Below are 25,159 nucleotides of genomic sequence, written 5' to 3'. Positions count from 1 at the left end.
TTCAGGGCTAAAAATCGGTCCTTTTCAGGGCCACCAAAGATTTAATAACGTCGAAACAGTCTCAAACATATTTCTTGAATAACTTTCCATATATCATATATTAAATATATATATATATATATATCTTATATATATTAAATAGATATATTGAAAAATATTCTTAATAAATTTTATATTATTATTATTTATTATTTAGCTTTAACAATATATAGTATATATATACAAAAAAATATATTAGTATGTATACATACTATGTTTGCGCTGGCGATGCTTATGTTATTAGCACGTTCTTATCATTTTAATCGATAAGTTCTTAATGTTATTAAAATACAAACAATAACTTAGTTTTTAATTTTTGCAAAAATTACGAACTCGTCAGATTAAAAATGGCATTTTTTAAAAACAATGGTTAATTTTTGTTCATAACTGCAAATGATTCTTTGATAGTCAATACATTATTTATTAAACTAGATTTCGAAAACACCTTAATTTTATATTTTAGGTTTTGAATTTGTAAGAATTCGCCTGTGTGCGCCGCGCCGCCTCCGTCCACATCACAGTCGTGCCATCTGCCGTTACCGACCGTTACTCATAACCGAAGGAAGGCATTTATGCCGTTGCTTGTACACCGCGCGAAAGTAGATGTGGCTTCGTAGTTCTCGACATCCACAAAAAGTGGATGCGATGGCGCTCGAATCAGCGACCGAACAGCGTTACACAAAATACAGGGGCATGGCCGCTCTCAGGTTCCTCTCTGGTGGCACCATCTCTTGTTCGAAACTGGAATGAAATGTGACGATCCCGAAGAGATGCGAAGTACGTCGCATCAAGACGTTTCTTAACCTATGTTTAAGGGCGCATGGAAAAGTGTCGGTTCATTATAGACAATTATAGACGTCAGATTTGTCTGATCAACTAAAAGTTCACGATGCCGTTAGAAAATTTGGAAGAGGAGGGCTTGGAGAAGAATCCGAATTTGGAATTGGCGCAGACTAAATTTCTCTTGAGTCTCCCTGAACACAAAGATGATCCCCAGCTGAAAGCGAAACTCTTGGATGCCATCAAAACCGACAGTGAGCTTGCATTTTTTGTTTAACTATTCATTATATTATTTCCCAAAAATTTAATGCAATTTGAGAATGTACTTTTTTTAAAACGTAAATGTTACTGCTTTACATCTTCATCGTTGGATATGTCATCTGTCAACAATGACAGGTTACATGAAATATAACCTCCTGTATTACTGATAGTCATTATTTAAAAATTAATTACTTTCAATATATTTTCCCTCATTTGGAGTAATTAAAATGAGTATACTGATGCTTCCAACAGACATGGCTCCATTTTATGAAGATGTGTGTAAAGACCTGGAATGGTCAGTGGATGAAGCGCTTCTGTCAACAATGAAGGCACACAACACGGAGCAGTTAAAGAAACTCGATGATGCTATCGAGGACGCTGAGAAAAATTTGGGCGAGATGGAGGTTCGAGAGGCGAACCTGAAGAAATCTGAATATCTGTGTCGAATAGGTGACAAGGAAGGTGCAATTTCGTCGTTCAGGAAAACTTACGACAAGACAGTATCACTAGGGCACAGACTGGACATCGTGTTTCACAATATCAGAATCGGTTTGTTCTATCTAGATCATGATCATATCACGAGAAATATCGAGAAAGCTAAGAGGCAAGTAAAACTAGGAAAACAAATATTTGTGTCGTCTATTTAATTTTATGTCGATTAACGTCGATTAACGTTGCATCGTCTGCTTTGTCTGTAGTTTGATAGAAGAAGGTGGCGACTGGGACAGGCGGAATCGTTTAAAAGTTTATCAAGGAACGTACTGCATAGCGGTTCGCAATTTCAAAGAAGCCGCAAACTTCTTCTTGGACACGATCAGCACGTTTACGAGTTACGAGCTCATGGATTATAATACGTTCGTGAGGTACACGGTATACTTGAGCATGATTAGCCTCCCACGCAATGAACTGAGGGACAAAATCATTAAGGGATCTGAGATTTTGGAGGTTCTCCACAGTAATCTGGACGTCAAGGATTATCTGTTCTCACTGTATAACTGTCATTATGCGGATTTCTTCAAGAATCTTGGTAAATTGACTAACGAAACTTGAATTTTACTCTTTATTCGAGCAATTATCGAAATGTCATTTCAGCACACGTTGAGGGATTGCTGCGCCGAGATTACTTAGTGTTTCCGCATTATCGATATTACGTACGGGAGATGCGGATCCTCGCGTACACACAATTACTGGAATCCTACCGATCGTTGACCCTTCAATACATGGCTGAAGCGTTTGGCGTTACAGTAGAATACATTGATCAGTGAGTGATTTATTATTATTATTATTTAAAAAAATAACTAGTTTTATATTATAACCGTGCAAAACTTTGCCATTGAAAATTATTATTTTTGCAGAGAATTATCGCGCTTTATAGCAGCGGGTCGGTTACATTGCAAGGTCGATCGAGTGGGAGGCGTGGTCGAAACAAACCGGCCGGACAGCAAGAATTGGCAGTATCAAGCGATGGTGAAGCAAGGAGATCTTCTACTCAACAGAGTGCAGAAATTATCGCGTGTTATTAATATTTAATTGCGTATTAATCCGATTTCATCCCAGTACAGATAATATATGCTCGACTGCTCAAGTTCTGCTGTCCATCTATTTCAAAGTGCTCGTACATCCCATTTTGCAAATTTTATAACACAGAGCTTCATATTGTGTAAAAAAATATATATATTAGTCTTACTGTAATACATGAATAAAAGTTTTGTCTGATTATCATTCAGAGTCATAATACTGAAAAATAAAATTGCATTTGATCCGTCGTTGAGTTTTACCACCTCACTTTTGGGCCAAATTCAGCGGAGGCTAAAAGTTTTTTGGAAACCTAATTTTCTGCAGCTCTCGCACTAAAGTCACTAGATAGATAAAGTACCGCAATCGTCCGCCATTTTAATTCCAACTACACGGTGTTTTCATCACAATTATGTTCTCTTCACATCTATCACAATATGTAATCTTTCTCAATGGAGATACAACGCAACGCTGCTTCGTACAATTGCACTTAGTATGTTGATAAGTTTCATGTTTGCACTAAATACACTTTCAACGCTATTTTTATTCCACGTATTTTACCACGGATTGCGGTACTTTATCAATCTAGTGACTTTATCTCGCACGGAGCCGTCGCGTCACCTGCCAGCGCTAGTCGGAACTATTTTCTCTTAGAACACTTATATCACCGCGATAAACGCCTACCGAATGGCAACTTGGCAACCCGTCGTTCGATGGATACATTTACCTTTGTCCCCGTTGTTGCCACCTGCCGGAATTGTCACCTCTTCGACGAGCACAGTATCTCGATCTGATTCAACCTGAGTCGGCGGTGTTTCACGCGAATACGCAATAGTTGCGAACGTGGACATACATTACACAAGGCATTGGCATTTAGCAATCGCTGTTTCTTCTCGCTACTCTTCAGTTCTTCAATTAAGGGGGCACGCGAGACAAACGGGTCAATCGTCGTCGACCAACGACGATTCGCGCTTGCATGACATTCACGCCGGACTCGTCATCGTCCAAAAATACCGGCTGACGGCAGGAGATCCCGGCTGATCTACCAGGAGCGAGAGATCGCGCATCGATCTGATTGAGAGCTAAGCGATAACTCGTCACGTCCACTTCGGCCACGATGGACAAGACGAAGCTGGTCAGCAACGACCTGGAGCTGCCGCCGTTGCGCAGCCTGGACGACTTCTTGCTGGAATCCGCGCGCTTCCAGATCCCCAACATCAAGGACCTGGAGAAATGGGGCAACCGTGTGGTCAACAATCTTCTGTACTACCAGACCAACTACCTGTTCATGTCTGTCGTCATCTTCCTTATTGTCGGGTAAGTTGACCATTTCGATATGTTATTCTTATCACTAGCAGGAAATGATTAATCGCGTCAACATTCTTCTTCTATATCAGTTGGTGCAATAATTCTCAAACTTATCAAACCATATTTGTTAATTGTAAAGCTCTTAATCTTGTTGGAGCAAACTCGCAATACGCGATTTCATTACGGGCCCTCAAAATCTTACAAGACATAATTTGTGAGCTCTGATGTCATGTCTTTTTTTGTCTGTCAAAAATCCTTGCTTGAATTTCATCTAATGTATTATATTATTGTTTTACATGAACTTATTTGTACCATATTTATCGTAGAAATGTTTCTATGTGTAGATTGCTTCATCCAGTTAAAATGCTAGTTGGTATGTTGGCAATGATGGCGATCTTGGGTGTGTTTGCGTACGTGTCCATGGAGGGAAGCATGGTACACAACTTTAAGAAGCAATATCCAGTGGTTGGAGTATTATTCATAGTATTTGCTGGATGCTTCATAACGTACACTCTGGGATCTCTCGTGGTTTTCTTGCTGGGTATCTTGTTACCCTTTTGTGGTAAGTCTGGATATTAACTCTGCTGTACATTATCATGAACTGATAACTAATTACTGTTTAAGCAACAAATTGATAAGACAAGTTTGTTTACTGTGTCCCGTGTATTATAAATTTTCAGCGATATTCATACACGCCTCGCTGAGATTAAGGAACATAAAAAATAAGATCGCCAACAAGATCGAAGGTATTGGCCTGAAACGTACGCCGATGGGCGTGTTTTTGGGACATCTCGGTATGGAGGAAGAATTCCTTTCATAAATTTCTCTAGCTCAATATTTCTCAAGCCATTAAGATATAAGCCGAGTGGAAATGCTTTGCAGTCTAACAATCTTACAACGCTGCATACACAATAGAATACCATGTAGATTTTCATAACAATCCATATACTCGTACAAAAGTTACAATATCTATTTTTAAATATGTTTTAGACAAGCTTGAGGAAAGTCTAGAGATATATATTTATCATAAATATTACCGTGCATTTTCCCTTATGGATTTATTAGGCAATAGAATAATCAATCAAGAGAAGCACATCTCGATGCTTGTGAGAAATTATTTCAAAAGTAAGATCATACGTAGTTAACTGTAAAATTATATTTTCTTAACCAATCGCGAGAGAATAGTTAACGTGTACGTGTTAAGTTTTGAGATATAATGTTAACATTTAATGAAATCTCTATATATACCTGCTGGCATTGTGAACGAAAGTAAGAAACTCATTATTTAGCAATATCAACAGTATTTAATATTTTTGGACAGCATTTTCTGTAATTGATATAACTTTTATTCACTATATGTGTATATATATGTATAACGTGCAATACTCAAAGCATTGTCTTCGACAATAGGTTGTATTATTAAAAACACACACATCAAGAAGACTTTTCTCTAGTGTAGACAATATTGAGATTAAATATTGTTGCGTTGATTCATTGCAAAATTTTATTTGATGGAGATTAATATTATTATATAATGTATCGAGAAGTGTATATGAATAATAAAAGTACTTGAATTATCTTTCTTACTTGTTAAAAGAATACTAGCATGTGTCTCCAGAGCACAACGTCACATCATTCAACATTTTTCACAAGAGCTCAAAACTCAGCAGTTACTAACAATATGTAATATTTTTCGACATTTAATTTAATTTTTTCATTTAAGTTCAACATTTGTTGATTAACAGTAAATTTTGCGAATGTATCACGCACAATTAATCATTGTCCCTCACAGTATTTATTTAGCAAAGCACCACTGTTTATTTAATTTTATCACGTAGAATTCCGTCAGATTATGAATTATATGTATTGCCATACCTAATATTTTATTATTTTTTTTCATTCCACCATACAGAAGACGTTACTGGTATGACCTTGCGCGCACAGACATCTCTCATGCAACCGCCTCACTAATATCCTGCTTTGCGCATCGAGTTGCACAGTGAACTGACAAAGATTAATGTTGATAATGATTACTGTTTGTCGGCATCGCTATTCTAATCGGACCGCAGTCTCTCGCGCAGTACATCGTGGTGAGAGTGTTTCTTCTTAACAGACTACAAAATGAGAAACATTGAGGTTTGCAAGGTTCTCCGACTGAATAAATTGAATACTTATCTGTGATTTGGTATTGAAACCTGCGTTAATGCGATTTCTAATCGCCGCATAATATTGTTCGATGAAGTTGATAAGCCAACAGATTATTCAGCAATACCAAATATCGAACTTATACCAAAAGTTGTTTAAACCAAAAGATTGTTTATTATTTTACCTCGAGATAATTATTTTAGGGCTGTCTTAATCGAGGATGTGCATATTTTTGAATGCCATACACAGCTCTAAGTGTGCTGAATATATATATGTGATATTTAAAATCAGGATTATTGACTCTACATCTATAATATATGAAATACGATATTTTGAATTGATTTGTATATATGTATGTATATATTGGAGACAAGAGTAATATATAATTAAGACGCATAGCATGTTGTTTTTACAAGAATGTTGAGTTACCTCGTTTTTACTAATTTGATGTATTTTAATGTATACACGTTGCGTCACCTAATCCTGTAAAAATATTGATTATATACATATATAGAATAAACGATACATCTATAATTTTAGAGAACCCTCTATGTAACGCATGGATATGTATATTCACGTACTTATAAATATTCAATATCCCTGTTATCATTATATAAGCATTACAATAAACTATGCACCCTATTGACAGTTTGAATGACATGTTTTTTTTAATGAAGACACAATTATATCAGATTTACGAAAGCGAGAGATAATGCGCAGCGAAACGGGATGTACGAAATGTTAAAAGTTTTGATTAAGTGATATATTTAAGTTCTCAATAATGGAGATACATGTATTATAAATCCGGAAGAAATGTTTTACCAGCTATATTACAGAATTACGATTATCGTACACTGAGAAATAAGTATAAATACAGTTGCCTGACGTACATGAAATACTTTTATAGTCGATGGATAGTGTCGGTACATTGTTAATGTTATAATCAATGCTTGTAAAATATCTCGATTACCTATCTTCTATCTTAATTGCGTAGCGGCAGTTATAACTTGAATCGAGCATTTATCTCGATGATAATCATGCATTGACACGTCTTGTACTATCAGCAATACGTATATTATGAATTGTCTTCGTTATCGAAGCTTTCCGCGCTTAGCTATATGATATATCGCAATGTAAAGTCTTACTTGGTTGTTGCGTCTTAAATCACATTGACGGAAGTTCCCTTTCGTGCAAGATATCCGGAGATCTCGCCACGCTGTAATACACTGCAAAATGTGTCTGCCGAGACGTATGCAGGTTTGTTGCACGTGCCATCTTAAAGTACCTCGTGGGAAATACGTTTCGTGACGACTGTACACATGTATGGACGGCACTTGTGAGACTTGCAGAACAGTAATAATAAGACTACTAGCGTTTTCTGCTGGAAAGTGCCGTTGCGACACCGGTGCGCACTTGATGCAATTTTTTTGCACCACTTTTGACAGTAGACACTGAGATATGTAAACTGACTTTTCATTTTCACAGTGGAACGCTAAACTTCCATTCAATGCGCACCAATATTGCCCTAGTTTTCCGGTGGAAAACGCTGTGACTCATATTCGGAACACGTTTACAACGATAAAAGCGCCTGCAAAAGTGACTGAAAACGCATCTTGGTTGAGAAGCGACATCGAGGATATAGCGCTTTTACCGTTGTAAAGCGCGTTCTGAATGTGAGTTTGTACGTAATAACGATAATAGTTATACTATACTATAGTTATAGTATACGCACAGTACATGCAACCGATAATTTCTCCTGTAAATCGCAATCATCACATCTGTCTTTCTTTCGGATCCCAAAGATAAAACCTTAAGATAAAATGATTTACACAGAGTATTTCATACGAAATGAACACTGAATGGCAGTGCTTTATCGTATTGATAATCTACCTTAAAAATACCGATATCGCTTTAATTAAAAAAGTATCTATAAATATACGAGAGACATACAAAATGGATCGATTCTTCAATTTTGAGAAATAGAGTGATAATTCTTTGAAACTGTACACAGATTACGAACTTTCGCCCGAGTAATTTCGAAAAACCTTCAGATGGATATCTTAAATTTTTCTAATTCGAAAAATAAAATGGAAGCGTTTCTTTCACTCACTATATCTTCGTTATAAATACTGTGTTAGTTGGAAACAAAATTGTATCTAACAGGCGAGTATCTGCAGACAGTGCACCGATATTTGTTTTCGGGAACGGTACTAAAAACGTATATTCCTCTGATGAAAATCCCATGTCTTCCATTTTAATCAAGAAATCCTAAAACGGAATTGTACAATTACGTTAAGATACGTCGGACGATTTTAAAGAGCTATCATCTTAAATACGTACCTCTATAGTATCTGCTCCGCACATTGATATCGTTTCTTTTGTACCGTTTGGCAGTCGTAGACACAGCCGTAGGATAGGTTCGTCGCCTAGATTGAAAAACAACAGTGCAGGTAAAGTGAAAAGTACGTCGAAAGGGTCGCGATCGTCACGGATATCGCGCTTACTCGTTTCGGCTTTAGCTGTGTCAGATTTTGACTTTTCATTCTTCTGCTGTTTAGCAGCCTCGCGTTCGTTCAGCTTTCTCTTCTTGTTGAAGGCAGTGCAACTGCTACTTGGAACACTTGAACTAGTGATGTTATCCGATGCTACGTCTCCGGTTTCTGCGTACGCGAAATAAAAAGGATTCAAGTAAAATGAGTATATAACGAATGTATATTTCGCAATACTTCGCTTAAATTTCAAAAATACTAACCCGGATCCGTGATCTTTTCCGACAAAAGTCTAGAAGTTTTGCTACTGGGACCGCAATCCTGTTTAAAAAAAAGAAGAAAATGAGACGAACAGTGTAAAATTACGATCACCAGAGGTATAAAATTTAAATACTGACGTTCTTTGCTTGTTCCGCCAGAGTATTCCGTTTTGGTGGCGTCGTAGGGAAGTTGTTCCAGTCTTTGGAGTTGGATGTAACTGAGGCGCTCTCTGGGGAAGCATGTGTGCTTAGCATATCGTTCAAGTCCGACATCAGATTGTCCACGGTGATGTTACTGTAAGTTTTCATGCATTCTCCCGTTCTCGGATCTACGATCGCCAGATACGGATACTCCACCACGTTGTAAAAGTCTATGTAACGTCTCCCATCCGATGTATTAGACAAAACCTGATTGAGAACAGTGACAATGCGGCTGATATGAATAAGAGTCACAAGCGAAAGACAAAGCAGCATCGTATTCCAGACGTGACATACTTGCCACAAGACAAAGTGATCCTTGACGATCTCCTGGATCTGCTCGTTGGGCCACACGTCCCTGTTGAGAACCTGACAGCAAAACTCCTGTGGATTTTGAACATTGACGAGCAGCCAGCGATTCAGATTCTTGGCATGATCGCGAGCCTCCATGAAGGAGCCCAGAAAGAGAATATCGCACGGTGGTCGGAACAGGTCTTCCAGACGCTTGGATTTCTTTTGGGAGATCTGCTTCGTGCCGGTTACTCTGCGTGTCATTTCTTCCTCTTGTCGCTCTGCATGAAGTCATGTCATTCGATATAACAATGACTTATATTGACGCATGTTGACGTAACAATACGTACGAGTCTCTACGGCGAAGTCTCTGAATCTGTCAAACACGTTGTTCGACAGACGAGGAAATGAGCACACCGGCTCTGGCGGCACCAGGATCTCCTGCGTCGGTAGTATCGGAGCCCTCACCGGTGGCTCCGGATTCGCGTTCTCAGCCTCCGGTGCCCTGCCGCCCTCGAACATCAGGCTGATCGCCATCTCCACGTTCCCGTCAGCCAACGTGAGATACTGATGAGCCGTCGCTTCGCTCTCGCCTGAAACGGAAACCCGAGATAAAGACGACACCATGGATCCATACGCATCACGACGAACGTTGTTGCTCTGACGCGCTTTCGATGTTGCTGCGTCTACGTTACTTCGAGGGAAGCGCGTGTTTACGTCTCTCGGCGGAGGCTCGTCACTCGCAGTTTGGCACTAGATTTACGGACACTGCTTGTATACCCAGTTTTACTGAAACCCGTCATGTTGACATTAAATTTTGATTTCTCATTGATAAAAAGTAATACTTTTGATTTCTATATCTTTAAGCATGAATTCTCACTCAATTCTCACTCAACTTGACGGGTTCCGTAAATCTACGTGTTAACCTGAAAGTGATCAGCATCGATAAGCCGACGGCGGTACTCACCCGTCACCTCGATGAACTTGTCGACTAGTTCACGATCCATCGCGCTCGCACCGCGTTTAGAAGGATTTTTCTCGCCACGCGAGGACGCACGATCAACGTGGAAGAAAAATGCTTCTAAATCACACTCGTCTCACTACTACACGCCGAGTGACATCTCGATCTTGAGCTCGAGCATCCCGTCACGCTGCACCACCAGTGCTGCACGCGCTACCTGCGCTTCCCGCGTCGCTTCCACCATGGTACGCGGGAGATTCTGAGAACTCGTTGAGACCATGATTTTTCTAGTTTTAGATCATTGTAATTATATAGTTGACGTTAATTTGGTGAATAATAACGCTTTGCTCTAATAACCGAATTTTTCGACAATATAAAAGTTTTCCTGGAAATTATATTTTGGCTGCGCATATCTGGAATACATTTCTTGGCAAGACTCGTTATTTCTAAGGTTTCCGTGTAAAATTAGCGATGGCATTTGTATCTCATTAATTAAGCATGTAGTTTTTTGTGCGCCAAGAAATTTAATTTTTTCTTGAAGGGGATTATGTAATTATCGACAGATATATGTAGATAAGTATCTTTTATGCGTAACATGTATTTCTGCGTAGCAATTAAACATGTACATGCACACAATATACAGACAACTATCCATTCCATACAAAAGTAACTCGGGAATTAAAAAAAAGGCATTTAAAAACGCGGCGTGGTTCGAGCATTCCAGCCGCAACAACGCCGCGTGCGAGTTGCTGTACCGACGGAAGCTGCTGTACCGTCGGTTTTTAAACGGTTTTCGAATTTCTAACGAGAAGCACGCCGAAAAGTGCGAAATCAGCTGTTTAGCCACGATGAACCTTACGTTGCGCTAAGAGTTTTTACTTTGACTGACTGAGACAAAGTATCAGAACAAGTGAGTAAGAAAGAGAAAACGCCAGATTGACGTCTACGAAAGAAAACATGAGCATTACCGGCAAGCAGCTTTACGACAAGGTTCGCGGGCTGCGACCGGACCTGTCATCGGGGATCACGTCGGAGATCTTGAGCAAGGCTTGCGACGACCCGAGCGTGCAACCTTTCCTGAAATGGTTCTGCAAGAACGTCAGCGACGCCAACATCCTCTCTGACGAAGAGATTAAATTGTAAGACGATTCTTGTACAATGATTGATTAATGTGGATGGAGTTCTTATGATTTCTTATTTTTCCTCGTAGAAAGAATGCAGCACATGAGGCGGGCGAGTGGTTGGAAGGTGAAGCGCTGGATGCTGCGTTGGAGGAAGCCACCAAAGACTGCCCGGATCTGCTGCGACTTGTTGACAGCTTGGACGACAAAGAAGATTTACTCGCCGAGTACGAAGAGCTACAGGAAAGCTGCAGGGAAGATGAGGAGTATCTTCACTTGTTGAAGCACAGTATGAAGAATCTAAAGTGAGATAAGATCCCCGTAATATTGTATTCTTGACATACGCCTATGTTGATGCTATAAACAACCATGGTTGTAGGGAAGTTGAGAATAAACTGGACGATGATATCGAGGAAGCGGAAACCATGCTGGACAGGGAACGTATCGAGACAGAGAAAGCCTACGACGACTGCAGCATGATTCTGAAAGAATTTGACAGGGACAACTGTCAGTTCTCTAAGGATGTCGAGATTCTTCTGAACGTATATGCGAACGCTTTCAAAAATGTAACTATTTTTAATTCTGAATGGATGATATACTGTCAGTATGTGTATATATATATATATATATATCTAATTCTTTTTCTTTTTTCTCCAGCAAGGCAATGCAATTTTGTGGTCACAGATGCCCACGGATTTGTTTGTCAAGCAAGTAGAGCTTTATAATCATTACCTGGAAATTCACGTGAGGAAACAGTTCGGGAATGCCAACAAGGAGGAGCAGAACGAAGATTCAGACTACACGTCTCTGATGAACGACAGTAGGGAGAAACAAGTTCACGAGAAGATGCACGAGTTAGCTCTATGCAAGGCAAAGTGTGTAGCTATTTCTCTTAGAAACTAAAATTAAACAATGTCACTATAGATATTATAATCGTATTTTGTCTTTCATTTTGCAGTTTAACGGATTCCAAAGTACAAGAAATCAGCGCTGCTAGTCGAGAGGAATCTCTGGTGGTGATGTTGCAGTGCGTGCAGGATATTTATAACGACGGAAGCTTGAAGGTACCGAAGGACATTCAATTGCAGTAAGTATAAAAGTATTCGCGCTGAATTGTCTCTCACGGAGATTCAGAGCAACTAGAATCATTCGAAAGTTTTTACATGAAGGAAAGGAAAGGAAAAATTTGAACGTAATACTTTTCCGACTTAGAGATGAGATGCGCGCGTTGCGCATGAAGAGGGACTTCTTGGAGCAGAGCGTCGAGGTCCTGCGGGACCAACAGATCCCGGAGGTAACGCACTTCGCGGAGATGGAGATACTGAGGATCCTGAAGAACGACGCGCTCGCCCGGCTCGAACGGAGGAAGGCTCGGCTCGAGAAACTCAAGACCTTGTTCTCGCTCGCGGGGAAACACGGACACGTGCACGTGGATCTGCTGTGCGTGTTGATGGAGATGCAACGCCGCTGCCTGCACGAGATTGTCGAATTCGTCGCCGACGCTCGACATTACATCGCCACAGAGTACAAGCTCTCCTCCACGAGATGCGTTAGTAATTAATACATCTATTTTTATTATTCCTTTGTTTGCGTTTCTCTTTATCCTCGCGTCTACCGACGAGAAATCTATGGGAATCAGAAATGTGAAATGTGCAGCAAATCATGCAGCAACTGCAGGACGAGTATGCGACCCTCGTAACGCGATCTCCGGACACTCACGTGTTTAATCAAATATTCGTCGCCATGATGCTCGGCAGCGATCCCTTGGATGGGTCGCTCTCTTCCGCATTGAAAAAATACGACGACCTGCTGGCCGATAATGCAGAAAAGAAGAAATCAATACTGGAAACGTATCTGAATAACAAAGTCGGCGAATTAAAGAGACTGTAAGCACTATTCTGTTAGCAATATTATTTATCGACGATTTAACATTTTCACGCGATTTTTATTAGGGAGAATGAAGCCGACAAGGATTACTTGGCCGAGATACAAACTGGACCAACGATTAGCCTCAAGCCAATCTCGTATGAGATAAGCAGCAAGTGCGAGGAGATATCCGCCCTCGTTCGTGAGTTACAAGACGATATAACGAGGATCAGGAGTCAGTTCAAGGAACGAATGGTACAGCGATACGCGTTTAACATATCATGAACGCAGATTATATAACGCATGCTAATGATCCTCATGTCGCAGAGGATGGATGCCAATCTGGAACGTGAGAAGGACATACTGTGGCAGAGATTCTTGGCAGATCCGGACACGTTACGAACAAAATACGAGGAAGCGAAACAGAAAGCGAATGAGTCTCACTTCGGAGATTCGTCGGAAGGTAAGCCGAGCTCGTGAGCCTGGGACAAAATATCAAATATAAAAATATTATATCTAACGTATCGCTATTGTTGTACAAACGTTGCGTAGATTTCAGCGGAGGCTTCGACTTTCGCGTTTTTTGTATTTTTGATAATTAAAATGATAGACCAATCTAATGTGCATAATATATAATTTTCCAAGTACGAAGTCGTACGTTCGTCCTACGTTCTCGTCCCGCCACCGATCCTTTTAAGACCCTCCCGAGGAGTCGTTGAGGAAAGCTCGCTATCGTCGCTAGAACATTTTTGCGGTAACTCGCGGCGCGTTACGTGGACATGATAATGAATGATCCGTCCCAAGGACTCGCGCGTGTGTGCGCGCACGCGCGTGTAAACTCGACGGGTGACGTAGAGGAGATGCCCGAGTGTAACCTTGATCCGTGCACATCGATGTTTTCCCCCCCTCTTCTCTCCCCTTCGCTCACCGTTCTTCTCTCCGCAACCCCTTTCCGTACCACCAAAATACATTTCGTTCAAACACGCTTCTCCGACGTGTGCGAGTACACAGAATAAAAGTTTCTAAGCGAATATTCTCCGCATGAAAAACGCACGCGTTTCAAAAGCGTATCTGTCGCGCCGATCGGCGCACTTGCGTATCTTGCGTAAACATGATGCGACGAGCGAGAGAGAGAGAGAAACACACGCAGGTGTTTTCCGATCGGCATGATGTGCGTTCGTCCTCTCGGCGAAAATGCTCGCCACCTGAGCGGTCGAGGGTAGCAGCGGAGGGAGGGGAAGTCGGAGAAGAAAGGAAGCAGGGTTAGTCGAGGAAGAAAGAAGAACACGGAACGGGGAAGTGGCGAGGTGAGGAGTATTATCGATTCGCCGGGGCTCGTGAGTTAACGGTTTGTTTACACGAGCGCGCGCGGCCGCGGGGACGGACGGCGGGCGCCGGCCTGTGTGTGACAGGAGGTCCGGGGAGGAGGAGGAACAGGCCAGCGCGCGCATGCGCCGCCCGATCAAAACAATAATAACAGAGTAAAAGGTTCATGGCTGGCGGACGCGGCCGCTCGCTCTGCTCTTCGCTCGACGAACTCGTTGAGGCCTGAGGCCCGTTGTTGCCGCCGCCGCTGCTGCCGCCGCCGCCGCCGTTGTCGCCCGCTCGATCGCAGACTCCGCTCCGCGCGAAGTGCCACACGGCGACGAGTCGGCCCGAGTCGCGTACTGTAAACAAAAGAGAGCGCGCGCGGGACAAGTATAGCACGCACGCAGGCAGCACGGCATTTAACGCGCGCGCGTACATATACACGATTTGACACATATCGTCGCATACAGTCGCGCGGCCGACAGTTCGATACGCTCGTCACGAGGGGAAACGAGAATTGGTGCGCGCGTCTTTCGTCGACGAAACGTCAGTGTCAGTGATTACCTGCAACGCGGTCTCGGGGAAAGTTCCAGTTGGATTTCCAAATTCGATTTCCATCTCCAAATCGAAACGTGTGAATACACTCGCGTCCCGACGCGAGCGAGAGCCATCCGTGAGTGAGTGTGAGAATCGTGAGAGTTACTCTGAAACTGGAATTTCGAGAATAAAGTGAAAGAGAAAGAGATAGAGAGACGGAACTTGAAACATTAGATTGACGTTTGATTCGAAAGTGCGGGAGTGCGCGACGACACTGTCAGTCCGACGGCGAATCTATCCGTCGCTCGCTCTCTCCGTACATATTTCCATTCTCATCTCTCTCTTCTGACGAGTGCGTGATCTCATCGAAGCGAAGTTAGTCGCTACGCGTGTAACGAGAGCTGTGCATGCCAGTTGTGTAACCCATCGCACTGATCTTTCCGCCGCGGAAGAGAAAGAGGCGGAGCAAGATTCGGACGACACACCGCGCGTTCGATCCTCCGCTCGGAAGCAAAACAATGCGGCGCTGGGGTAACGCTTAGCAGAGAGAACGTTCTCTGTGCCCGCGTGTACGTATTCATGTACCTGCAGCTGCCGCGCGGCGCGCTGGTGTGCGTTTGTTTATGCGCGTAGATTAGCCGCGCGCGAGTACGAGCGCGGCGTTCATTCAACAGCCAGCCGCGTTTCGACGCCGACTCTCGTCGTGTTGTCACTCGCTCGTTTCGAAAGCGAGCGAACGAGCAGGAGAGAGAAAGGGAGAGGGGAGACTCCAAAACGCGAGGATATCACCGCGCGCGTATTTATCCAGTGAATCACGTCCCGTCCGATTACGCACGGACGTGGCCGGATACGAGCGTATATATACGCGTACCACTGTGCCGTATTATTGTTGACGTGTCCGTGCGACGACGCCGTGAACAGTCGCGCTGACGCAATTATATCGGAGAACGACCGCTCCTCCGCCGTGGGAAAAAGAAAGGATACGTCGACCGAGTTATCCTCATTGAGTGAAACGGTTTCCCGGATCCGTGCTGACAACGACGGTTTTCCCGGAAGGAAACGTTACGTTTTCTCCCCCGTGTCTGCATCCATTCGTTTGTTGTGCGTCGTCGGCGAACGAGCGAGCGTCGACCCAGGTAAACACCGAGGAAAAGAGACGGCACCAGCCAGCGAAGAAGTGACGGAGAGATCAGACGGAGAGTGGTAGAAACGGTAATAACATCAAGGATCGGAGAGTCGTTGGAGGAAACACAGACGCAGATCGCCGGAGAGGGAGAGAGAGGGAGAAACAACACAAGACGGAGCTCGCTCGAGAAACGTCGGGGATCCTTCCTCTCGTACGTGTCTCTTCACTCGTTACTAGTGAACGCTTGATCCTACTACGGACACGAGCGTAGAGCGTGGCGTGCGGTGGCACATCATTGTACCTGAGTGCTGTGAAGTGCTGCAGACTGAAGCGAGGATGCCGAGCGCCGAGGAGACGACGTACCTGATCGGCGTGATGCCGGACGGCGCGGCGCAGGCGGACGCGACGTTCCTGGCGCGCGACGTCGACCTCCTGGTGTCGCAGATCAAGGAGAACCTGCGGCTGTCGGGGCTGAAGGCCAAGTCCAGCGTCAGCCACAAGAACAGCCGGCCGTCGCCGTACCGGGTGCCGGCGCGTTCCTGGGCCGATCCGGCTGCGGCGGCGACCGGCTGCGAGGTCTGCGGCTTGCGAGCCAGCAGTCAGCAACAGCAGCAGCATCACATGACCGCCGGTCACCACCATCATCATCATCACTACCACAGTCACCTGAGAAGGAACGAGAAAAGTCGGGTGGACGATGACCCATACGAGTTGCTGCAGGAGCTGCTGCGCGAAGGTGGTCTCATCAAGGAGGCAGTGAAGAGGCTGCAGGCGAATCTCGACGAGCTCTCAGGCTCGGAGGTGGACGAGGACGACGTGGTGGTGGACGACGAGGACGACGAGGACCGAAGATCCAGCGGCTGTTACCGCAGGAAGCCGTACTTTTACGATTCCGAGGACGAGCCGTTACCGCCAATGTACAAGCCTCTGGAACTGTGAGGTACTACAGAAACGTGCGCTTCGGGCTGAGCGACAATTCTTTTCCCGGACGTTCCTCGTTATGAATGACAGCGATTGTTTTCACAGCGAGTTTCTCGAAGGACGGTTTTCTCCCGGAAAGTTTTGAAAACTTTACTGGACCTTGCTCTTTGTTTCTTTGTGACCTGAGGTATGCAGAACTAAGATCCTCTAGAAAGTAAATGGGATTTTCTTTTTGAAAACGATTGAGGTTTTGTTTGAGGAAAAAAAAAGAAAAAGATGAATGAACATTCTGTAAGAGAGGGGACGTTTTCTCCATTTTTCCCGAGAAAACGCATGAGAACAGGAAATATGCGCGGATGACTGTATCGTATGTGTATCCATGTGTGTGGGTGTGCGCATGTGTGGTAAGAAACTTGTACTCGCGCGCGTATCCGTAGACACAATTAGGCAAGAACTCGCCTTACATGGCCGTGTTTGTAAATACGCTGCGTTGTCGGCGTTGCGCGCTGGCGACTCGCTTCGTGATGCCTCGGCCGAGATCGTCGTCGTCGTCGTCGTCCACGTATCGACGCTTCACGACGGGCCTACGTGGAAGACTTATGGCCGCCGTCGCCGACCCGCTCCATCGCGCCGCTCAAGATACGTTCGAGATGTTCCTTTCCCTCCCCGTAGCGCACCTTTCTCCGTGCACCACTTCTGCGTCAGCGATACGTTCGTCGTTATCTCCTTAAATTATTCAGCGAGTTCACTCCGAATATCGTTCGACATGCAAAACGTTCCTTTCCCCGCTGCGCCGGTGCTCTGTTTTGTGTTGACGATATTCTCACCGGTATCTAAAATCGAGCGGTATCGCTGGTGATAATCGTGATACTCTGTATACATTTTGGAGTATCGGACGGCGTATCGAGTAACGGATCAGTTTGTAACCGTTTGTTGTTCCACGGGAAATTTCAATAATTATTAAGATACCGATAGATATCGCGTTATCGCAGCGCGGAGCACCGCTACAGCTGATTTTCGCGTGCGAAGCTAGTAGCGTTTCAAATACCGAGCGACTTTTTGTCACGTGCGTACATAAAAGGGGGATGTCAGAGACGCGTATGCAACGATATTATTCCATACAGATGCATTTTATTTACTCGACGGCACTATCGGTTAGATATGTTATTTCTTTATTTGTTAAAAAAAGGCGTAACGTCATTGATACCTTGAGAGTTATCGTCAATTACATGTTTGCGCGTCTCGAGCAATAATTCCAGGGATCGGTTGATCACCCTTTTCGGTATTTGAAGAGTTAATCTAGCTCGTCGTTCTCGCGCGGGCTGTTTAGATCGGAATCCTGTGTCAACCAGCTCTGAGTCAGCGGAATACTGTCGTCGATCTCGGCATCGAACGAATGAAAGGAGGAACGTTCTAATTAACGGACGAGTTCAAATATTACAACTGTGTTTGTTCTGTGACCGGAGCTTGTTTGCGACTTACATCGTGGTTTAATCTCTCCGCGAGAGATAACGGTCGTAGAGATTGGTACACCTGCAATAAAGAAGGTACTGTACTTGTTGCAGTGCCATACCGTTGAATTCAAGTACCATAAAATAATAATTGTTAATATGCCGTCGTTACCCGTGTCTCGCTGTAACAGTTCCTGTCCTCGTATCATCGTCGTTAAACGTACTCGACGTTTATCATCGAAAAAGGAAAAAAATGGTGCAATAAGAGCTCGCTAATCCAGGAAGCACGGAACGTAACGCGTTCCGCGACGTTCCTGTTTCGCTTCGTCGCAAGCCTCGGTCGCGATTACGTCGATTTACATTGCGTCGAGGATTCACGTGAGCACTCTATAAATAGAGGCTTTCCGTTACAGACGAGATGCCACCCGCAAAGAAGCTCCGAGTCGCACAGCGCAACGACGGCGAGTCGTCGTCGTTGTCGCAGCTTCCCGAAGAAAAAGAAAAGTTGCAGCAAGATAGAAATAGATAGAGGCAACATTTTTGTCGCGAGTTTATTTCAACGGACAGTACAGGGTCTCCCAATTTTGAAACAGGAATATTTTTGAAACGTGTCTTGGATCAAAATCACATAGACAATACTCCCAGGACGAGGAAGCGGTTTCGGCACAATGCTGAATATAATTCGCCAATATCGACGACAGTATCATGCGGGTTGTCGAAGGGTTGAAGAGGGCGTCGGGTCCTCGGAGGATTACGGTTCAATTTATGACCGAGCAAGCCGCGATGTGAATGCAAACGCGCCCGCGATATTGATCATCCGTCGATGCCTCGGCATCGCGGTGGAAGTATTAGGGCCGCGATCGTTGCGATACGCGTATGCGATGATGATCTCATTTATTTTTTCATAATGCACGCAACGAGCGGGCCAACCGATCGACGCGGGAGCGAGACCATTGACAGCTCGGCTGGAAGCTCAAAGCTGAAAACTTCCGACAGCTGCGCGCCCTTAGCTTTCACCACGAGATTCCGCAAGACGCACTGTTGTCTGGTGAAAGCAGCGAGAATGACAAAGAGGATGAAAAAGAATCCGAGATGGAGACTTTATGCTCACATCTGCGTATGTGAACGGACGTATCGTGAGAATTGAACCGAGCGTTTCGTTGTGTAACGCGAACGAAAGTATCAAAGTCGACAGTCATCCAGCTGGAAATGCAACTTCGCTTATTTAAGAGACTCTATCCTGAGAAGATAACGGTTAAAGTTCGTAAATGGGACTTTATAGATCGTTACGGCTCCGAGGTAACGCAAAAGAAAAAAATAAAAAAGAATCTACGAGGTTTCAATCGTCGTGTGACGTTTATTAGGGTAATCTCGACGCAGTGGAGTATTAACGAAGAGACGTAAAACGTCGAGAATGCAGATGATGCTGTTGTCCGGGAAATCAGTGAGGCAGAAAGAAAACGAAAAGAAGAAAATAAATAACGGTCAGGAGGGAAGAAGATTACGTAGACGTAATTACGTGGACCTGTATAGTATAAATATAGTATAGCTTTATATTTCTCTGTGCATGTTTTAGTGCATAGTTACTTATCGCTATCGATCGCCAGGAGGAGACATGCGGTTGATGTCACACAGGCTGATGGTACTCACACGTGTAAGATCTGCGAGATACGCGGTGACCGTTCTCCGTGCGATGGAGACGGAGGGAAGGATCCGCCCGTAATAAAAGTCCGCATGACGCAGCCGTGTCGTGACGTCACGAGACAATTCTCGATCATCGAAGGAGCCCATTATGCGTCGTTAATACGCCAGTCCCTAGAAATCGCGGGGGCCCCGAGGTAGTTCGATTTCGAAATCTCGCACAAGCATCGCCCCGAGGAAGCCCTCGATTATTCCGGGCGCACGTGACGTCACGACTGCAGCGTCCGGGGTTTTATAATAGATGGTGGTTGGCGAATGCGGTCGCGACACGGTGACGTAATGAAGCTCCCGCATGTAGCGATACGATGAAGCGAGGAGGTGGAGGAAGAAATGATCGTTTCGCGGCTTCGTGTCGCTCTCGGCGGCGTTGGCCGCCTTTATCCGAATAATTAGATAAGTTAGCAATTAGTACACATTGCGCGTACCTACTGCGAGCGGAGCGAACGAATTGCGTCAGGAGTTCCACGGTTTCGACGAAGATGCTTGTGTACATGGATGTGTATGTACGTATGTGTGTGCGCGAGCGTGCGAGAATGTTGGGAGCGTGGGAGAGTTGCGCGTTAGTCTCTTTCATTTTTTTCCTCTCTTTTTTTTTTCTTTCTTTTCTACGAATGAGCGCAATCTTCCGTTCTTTTCTAAGTTTCGTCGTTAAAAAAAATCGTGCGTTACGAAAACTATATCTCGTTGTGATCGTCGGGCCTGTGAAGGCCCGGCAAGTCTTAATTATAAAATAAAGAAGTTCAAAGTTTCGATGCAGACATGTGTGTATGTATTTATATGCGTACGTTGTTCTTGGCCGCGCGAAACTTTCCACACCGACCATCCACTTCTCCCCCCCCCTGCCCCCTCTCTCTCTTTCTTCCTATGTTTCGTTCCCTCTTACTTCACCATCATCAAACGTCGGCATCAAACAGCTTGATATCTGATGACGGAGCACGCCACAAATACATCGTGAATACATGTTACGCCGATATCATGCAGGATGTCTTTTCATCATCGTTCTTCCATCGCAGCGAATTAGCAAATCTTTCAGGAGTAATTGCGAAATTATTTAACATAATTTTCTCACATTCAAGTACGATCATTATGTGCATAAAAAAGACAAGATTGAGCGAGAATTCTAGACAGTTCATTCCAAATAATCAATTTCACAGATAGTTCGAGCGCTTGACACTCGCAGCTTAGAAAATTACGAGCTTTCACGAAATTTGCTTTAAAATAACATTGACTCGTCTTTCGTCAAATAGACGTTAGTCGGCCGTTACTAGGAACGGCGGTACAGTAACGGGACACCCTGTATAAGCCGGCAGTTCACTGGCCTTCTGATCGTTGGCGCGCGTTGCGGCTGTTCTCTGTGCCAGCTTCTAGAAATTTGCTTTCAGCCGTGCGTTTGCTGATCAAGCTCGCGTTGATAGCAAACCGCGAAACGTCGCGCGATAAATGCATATCGCCGGTGCTGCGCGGTACCGCGACATATAGTCTGGATTTTTCGCGGTGGTTTTCAGTATTTTGCAAGCCCTACATTCGATGTCCACGTCGAGAATCCTGTCGATCGTCCAGTGTGACACTGGTAACATCCAAAAACTGACTCTCGGCGATGGAGTTGCAGGCGACCAGGTTGAGCGGGTGTCGTTTCACAGCAATTTTCGCAAATGCGTTGACTGCGCAATAATGACTGTAATAAGCAGCCGTAAATTACGGTTCTTAAAGGTCCTCGCCGGGCGTAGAACGAAACCGGCGCGATTTTACGAGCCACTTTGTTCGACGCCTCTGACCTGAAACTGCCGGCTCGAGGCGGAAAGGAAAGGGTGGCCGGTGGTCGATTATTTTTCAGGCAGCCGGGTCACTTAATAATTTGCCGCTTTCAGAAATTAACGCTTGCTCGCGGGCGCGCGGTAACGCCGTGATTGTTATATGTATATCCCGTTGCGCAATAAATGACGATTTACAATTTACAGCTGTGGGACCTTTAAATTCGCCAGCGGACCGTGATGGAGCTTGCCCAATCTCCGCTTCCTACAGCTTCTTACGTGATGTTGCATCGTTAACGGCATTTTATATTACATGCGCTACATTACCTCTTAACGTTTTCATTTTTCTAATGAAACATTACCGCACAGAATGGTCCGGTACATTGGGCGGATTAACAAGGACGCTCTTTTTCCTTGATAACTTCAAGTGTAATTTATAGCGATAACAACTGCTACCCGACTACGAATCGTAGATAACGCTTGTTTTTTTCGCGCGCCGAGAGAAACAATTATTTCGGGCGACCGGGCGGGTTAACGAGTGCGCCTCCGATTTCTGCAGAGAAAGTCAAATGTTATCGTGAGACAGCTCCAAGAACGGCGATTGTTGTGGGCCAGGCGGTTGTTTTCATGGGCCGGGCCGCAGTCAATCCGATCGGATGACTGATGACATTTTTTTGTATTTGCAGAAGCGCACGAAATTGCACGAGCGCACGAGTGCGATAAACAACACATCAAACTCCCGATTGCGAGTTTACGCGCCCGGCGCGATTAAATTACGAAGTCTTAGCTAACGAGGCGACCCGTTTTCGTCAGCGAGAGAGCAAATTGTCGCAATTGGTCGATACAGAGCCGTGCAGTGCACGACGCATGCACATGCGACGTTTCTTGCCTCGTGCAAGTAGACTTTCCCGAGTAATCCCATTTGCTGGTGTCTGCTTATCGCGTAACTGCGGCAATCAATGGGGCACGTGTGTTACGCGCGGCGCGAAAATAAACGGCGGAAAACTTGGCGCGGCCTGACCTAATTCAAGAACGTCCATTTATACGACGTTTGTCTGGCGTGGACTGAAACCGCGACTCGTGACACGGATGTGAATTTTGTATTAATAGAGACGTTCGCGAGGTATGTGAATCTATGAATAATGGCGCGGAATATGTCGGAGGGCATATCGATACGTGGATTTTATCGCGTGCACGGTATTTTTAGAAGCTCGCGTTTATTTCTCGCTTTACCGAATCGCATTCACAAGATCTTGCGCGCGGTATCTTGCGGGCTCGCCGATAAAGTTTCACTCGATTTTGCGAAAGTGCGCGAAAGTATACGTACGTATCACGTACGTACGTGGTCCCTTGTCGCGTAACCGATACATAATTTCAACGGGCGAGATAAAACGTGGACGCCCCTGAGAGATTCTGATGAGCCAGATTGGCAGGAAGAATCGAGCTCTCGTTTGTATCGTGGGTTTCGAGCGGCTGATAGCTGGAATGGATAGGCGAGATACGACGTAAAACGCCAGCGACAACAGAATTTTATTTTCTTCCCTTTTCCTCTCGCCGCGAAAGTAAAATGGCAAGAAACGCCTCCGGTCTATCAATTTGTATAATTAATTTCGTTGGCGGCGGCGCTCCTTATCGCGCGCTTCACATTAACAAATAGCGCCTTATGTAACGCCTGTAATGTTCGCGCGACCTTGCCACGCAAGGTCTACGAGCCTCTATCGTCTCCGTAAACTGAGAATAGGATTCTCACTTTACGGACGACGAAGGCTCGAAGACTAAAGTTCGAAAGAAAACCTTGCGCTATTATTGTACGCGGGACAGCGTCGCGTTTCGCGCGGCAATGCTCGCGCTCGGCGTTATCTGCTCTTTGAAATACCTTATCCCCCCGAGGAAAGCGGCGAAATGAAGGTGCGTGCGAATTAAATCTATCGAATTTCGGAACGTCTTTGAATCTCGAAACGGGAGAGCGGCAAGTCGGCAACGGGAAACGCCCGCGGAAGATCAGATGCTTTCAGATCGGTTCAGCTCAGAGAATCTGATTCGGCCGATGAATCACCGGTGAGTTTCGATGCCTCGCGTCCGTTTATCGTTCGAGAAGCGTCGGATTTACTGCGCTCGTTAAATTATATCGCGTTGCGTCATCGCCGAATTGCAGATAGCGCGGATTGATCGCCGCGCTTATCACCGCACACACAATATTAATAATGCGTAATATCTCGTGGTATCGCGAAGAAGCGCACATGAGGCGCCCCTTATCGCCGAGTCTCGCGGGTATTTTCTTTTTTCTTTTCTTTTTATTGACCCGCAATTACGAAGCGATGGATTCGACGCTGATCTCCTTCTCTCGGATCGGCACAGTTAAAGACAACGGTTATAAGTCAACAATTCGAGCGCCTAATGACAGATATCGACCTTGCCGCGATGTGTTGACACAGATTTCGGCGCAAGATAGCGAATGCGATGCGACCTAGTTGCACGTTGGAGAAGAACGGCGACGCGTACGTGTGCGTATAAGTGGTCGTAGCACGCACTCGTTAAAATGTTCATTGGCAGTAACATTACGGCGCTCACGTGAGTGAACGTCTACGAGAATCGATTACATCGAGAAACATCATGAAAGTACATATTTCTCTATCAATCGAGTTGCCGGTACTCAACTTGAAAAAAAACTTCGTAGGTGTATGATATGCAATAATTATTATTTTATTTTATTTCGCATCTCTTCAGGGCAGCGATCACGTAACTTTTTCCCTAGGATGAAAAGTGAAAAGTTTCACGTATTTTCGCATCAAAATATTCAATATTGCATAATTTTTTAAGAAAACGGTGAGAAAGACACTCTCTTTAGGGATTGTACTTTTCTACGAACAGAGTTACGTAATCGCGTGAATACTGAAACAGTTCACACGAAATGGATAAAGTGAAAAGTGAAAAGTTTCACTCGAAATTACATGATCGATCCCCTGAGCGAAAACATGGTATTTGAACGTTGATCTATATCCGGTAGGGAGATAAAAATTCCTCGCCTTGTATCATTCATTTATTTACTCGTCGCACGAATGCATCGAGCCTTTTCGAACGAACAAGCTTATCTGGAAACAACGCTTGTGCAGGCCAGAGCTGCGAATTC

General features: G+C 44.4%; 5 protein-coding genes across 5 annotated transcripts; 4 read left to right on the top strand and 1 right to left on the bottom strand.

The window, feature by feature from the left end:
- Positions 1 to 928: 928 nt before the first annotated feature.
- On the top strand, positions 929 to 2,846 carry LOC105283649 (26S proteasome non-ATPase regulatory subunit 6). The gene is made up of 5 exons (XM_011346581.3): positions 929 to 1,073; positions 1,333 to 1,684; positions 1,779 to 2,107; positions 2,173 to 2,341; positions 2,436 to 2,846. Exons 1-5 carry the CDS (start codon positions 929 to 931, stop codon positions 2,608 to 2,610), a joined length of 1,170 nt encoding a protein of 389 aa, XP_011344883.1. The 3' UTR covers positions 2,611 to 2,846.
- A 505-nt stretch (positions 2,847 to 3,351) lies between these two features.
- Positions 3,352 to 6,699, top strand: LOC105283646 (PRA1 family protein 3). Its single transcript, XM_011346577.3, has 4 exons — positions 3,352 to 3,912; positions 4,248 to 4,465; positions 4,584 to 4,697; positions 5,816 to 6,699. The coding sequence occupies exons 1-4, from the start codon at positions 3,713 to 3,715 to the stop codon at positions 5,872 to 5,874; spliced, it is 591 nt and encodes a 196-aa protein (XP_011344879.1). The 5' UTR covers positions 3,352 to 3,712; the 3' UTR covers positions 5,875 to 6,699.
- Positions 6,700 to 6,800: 101 nt separating this feature from the next.
- On the bottom strand, positions 6,801 to 10,432 carry LOC105283647 (UBX domain-containing protein 7). Its single transcript, XM_011346578.3, has 8 exons — positions 10,254 to 10,432; positions 9,637 to 9,879; positions 9,293 to 9,567; positions 8,936 to 9,205; positions 8,801 to 8,858; positions 8,553 to 8,708; positions 8,389 to 8,474; positions 6,801 to 8,316 (listed from the first exon to the last, which is right to left on the bottom strand). The coding sequence occupies exons 1-8, from the start codon at positions 10,291 to 10,293 to the stop codon at positions 8,158 to 8,160; spliced, it is 1,287 nt and encodes a 428-aa protein (XP_011344880.1). The 5' UTR covers positions 10,294 to 10,432; the 3' UTR covers positions 6,801 to 8,157.
- A 145-nt stretch (positions 10,433 to 10,577) lies between these two features.
- Positions 10,578 to 13,854, top strand: LOC105283648 (augmin complex subunit dgt3). Its single transcript, XM_011346579.2, has 9 exons — positions 10,578 to 11,386; positions 11,458 to 11,673; positions 11,748 to 11,934; positions 12,026 to 12,243; positions 12,327 to 12,455; positions 12,581 to 12,917; positions 13,025 to 13,254; positions 13,321 to 13,489; positions 13,562 to 13,854. The coding sequence occupies exons 1-9, from the start codon at positions 11,205 to 11,207 to the stop codon at positions 13,712 to 13,714; spliced, it is 1,821 nt and encodes a 606-aa protein (XP_011344881.1). The 5' UTR covers positions 10,578 to 11,204; the 3' UTR covers positions 13,715 to 13,854.
- An 835-nt stretch (positions 13,855 to 14,689) lies between these two features.
- On the top strand, positions 14,690 to 21,036 carry LOC105283645 (GSK-3-binding protein). The gene has a single exon (XM_011346576.3). The coding sequence runs from the start codon at positions 16,542 to 16,544 to the stop codon at positions 17,142 to 17,144; it is 603 nt and encodes a 200-aa protein (XP_011344878.2). The 5' UTR covers positions 14,690 to 16,541; the 3' UTR covers positions 17,145 to 21,036.
- The last annotated feature ends 4,123 nt before the right edge of the window (positions 21,037 to 25,159 follow it).

Source organism: Ooceraea biroi, chromosome 4 (genome assembly GCF_003672135.1).
Source record: "Ooceraea biroi isolate clonal line C1 chromosome 4, Obir_v5.4, whole genome shotgun sequence".
Lineage (NCBI taxonomy): Eukaryota > Metazoa > Arthropoda > Insecta > Hymenoptera > Formicidae > Ooceraea > Ooceraea biroi.
This window is presented reverse-complemented; position numbering and strand designations above follow the sequence as displayed.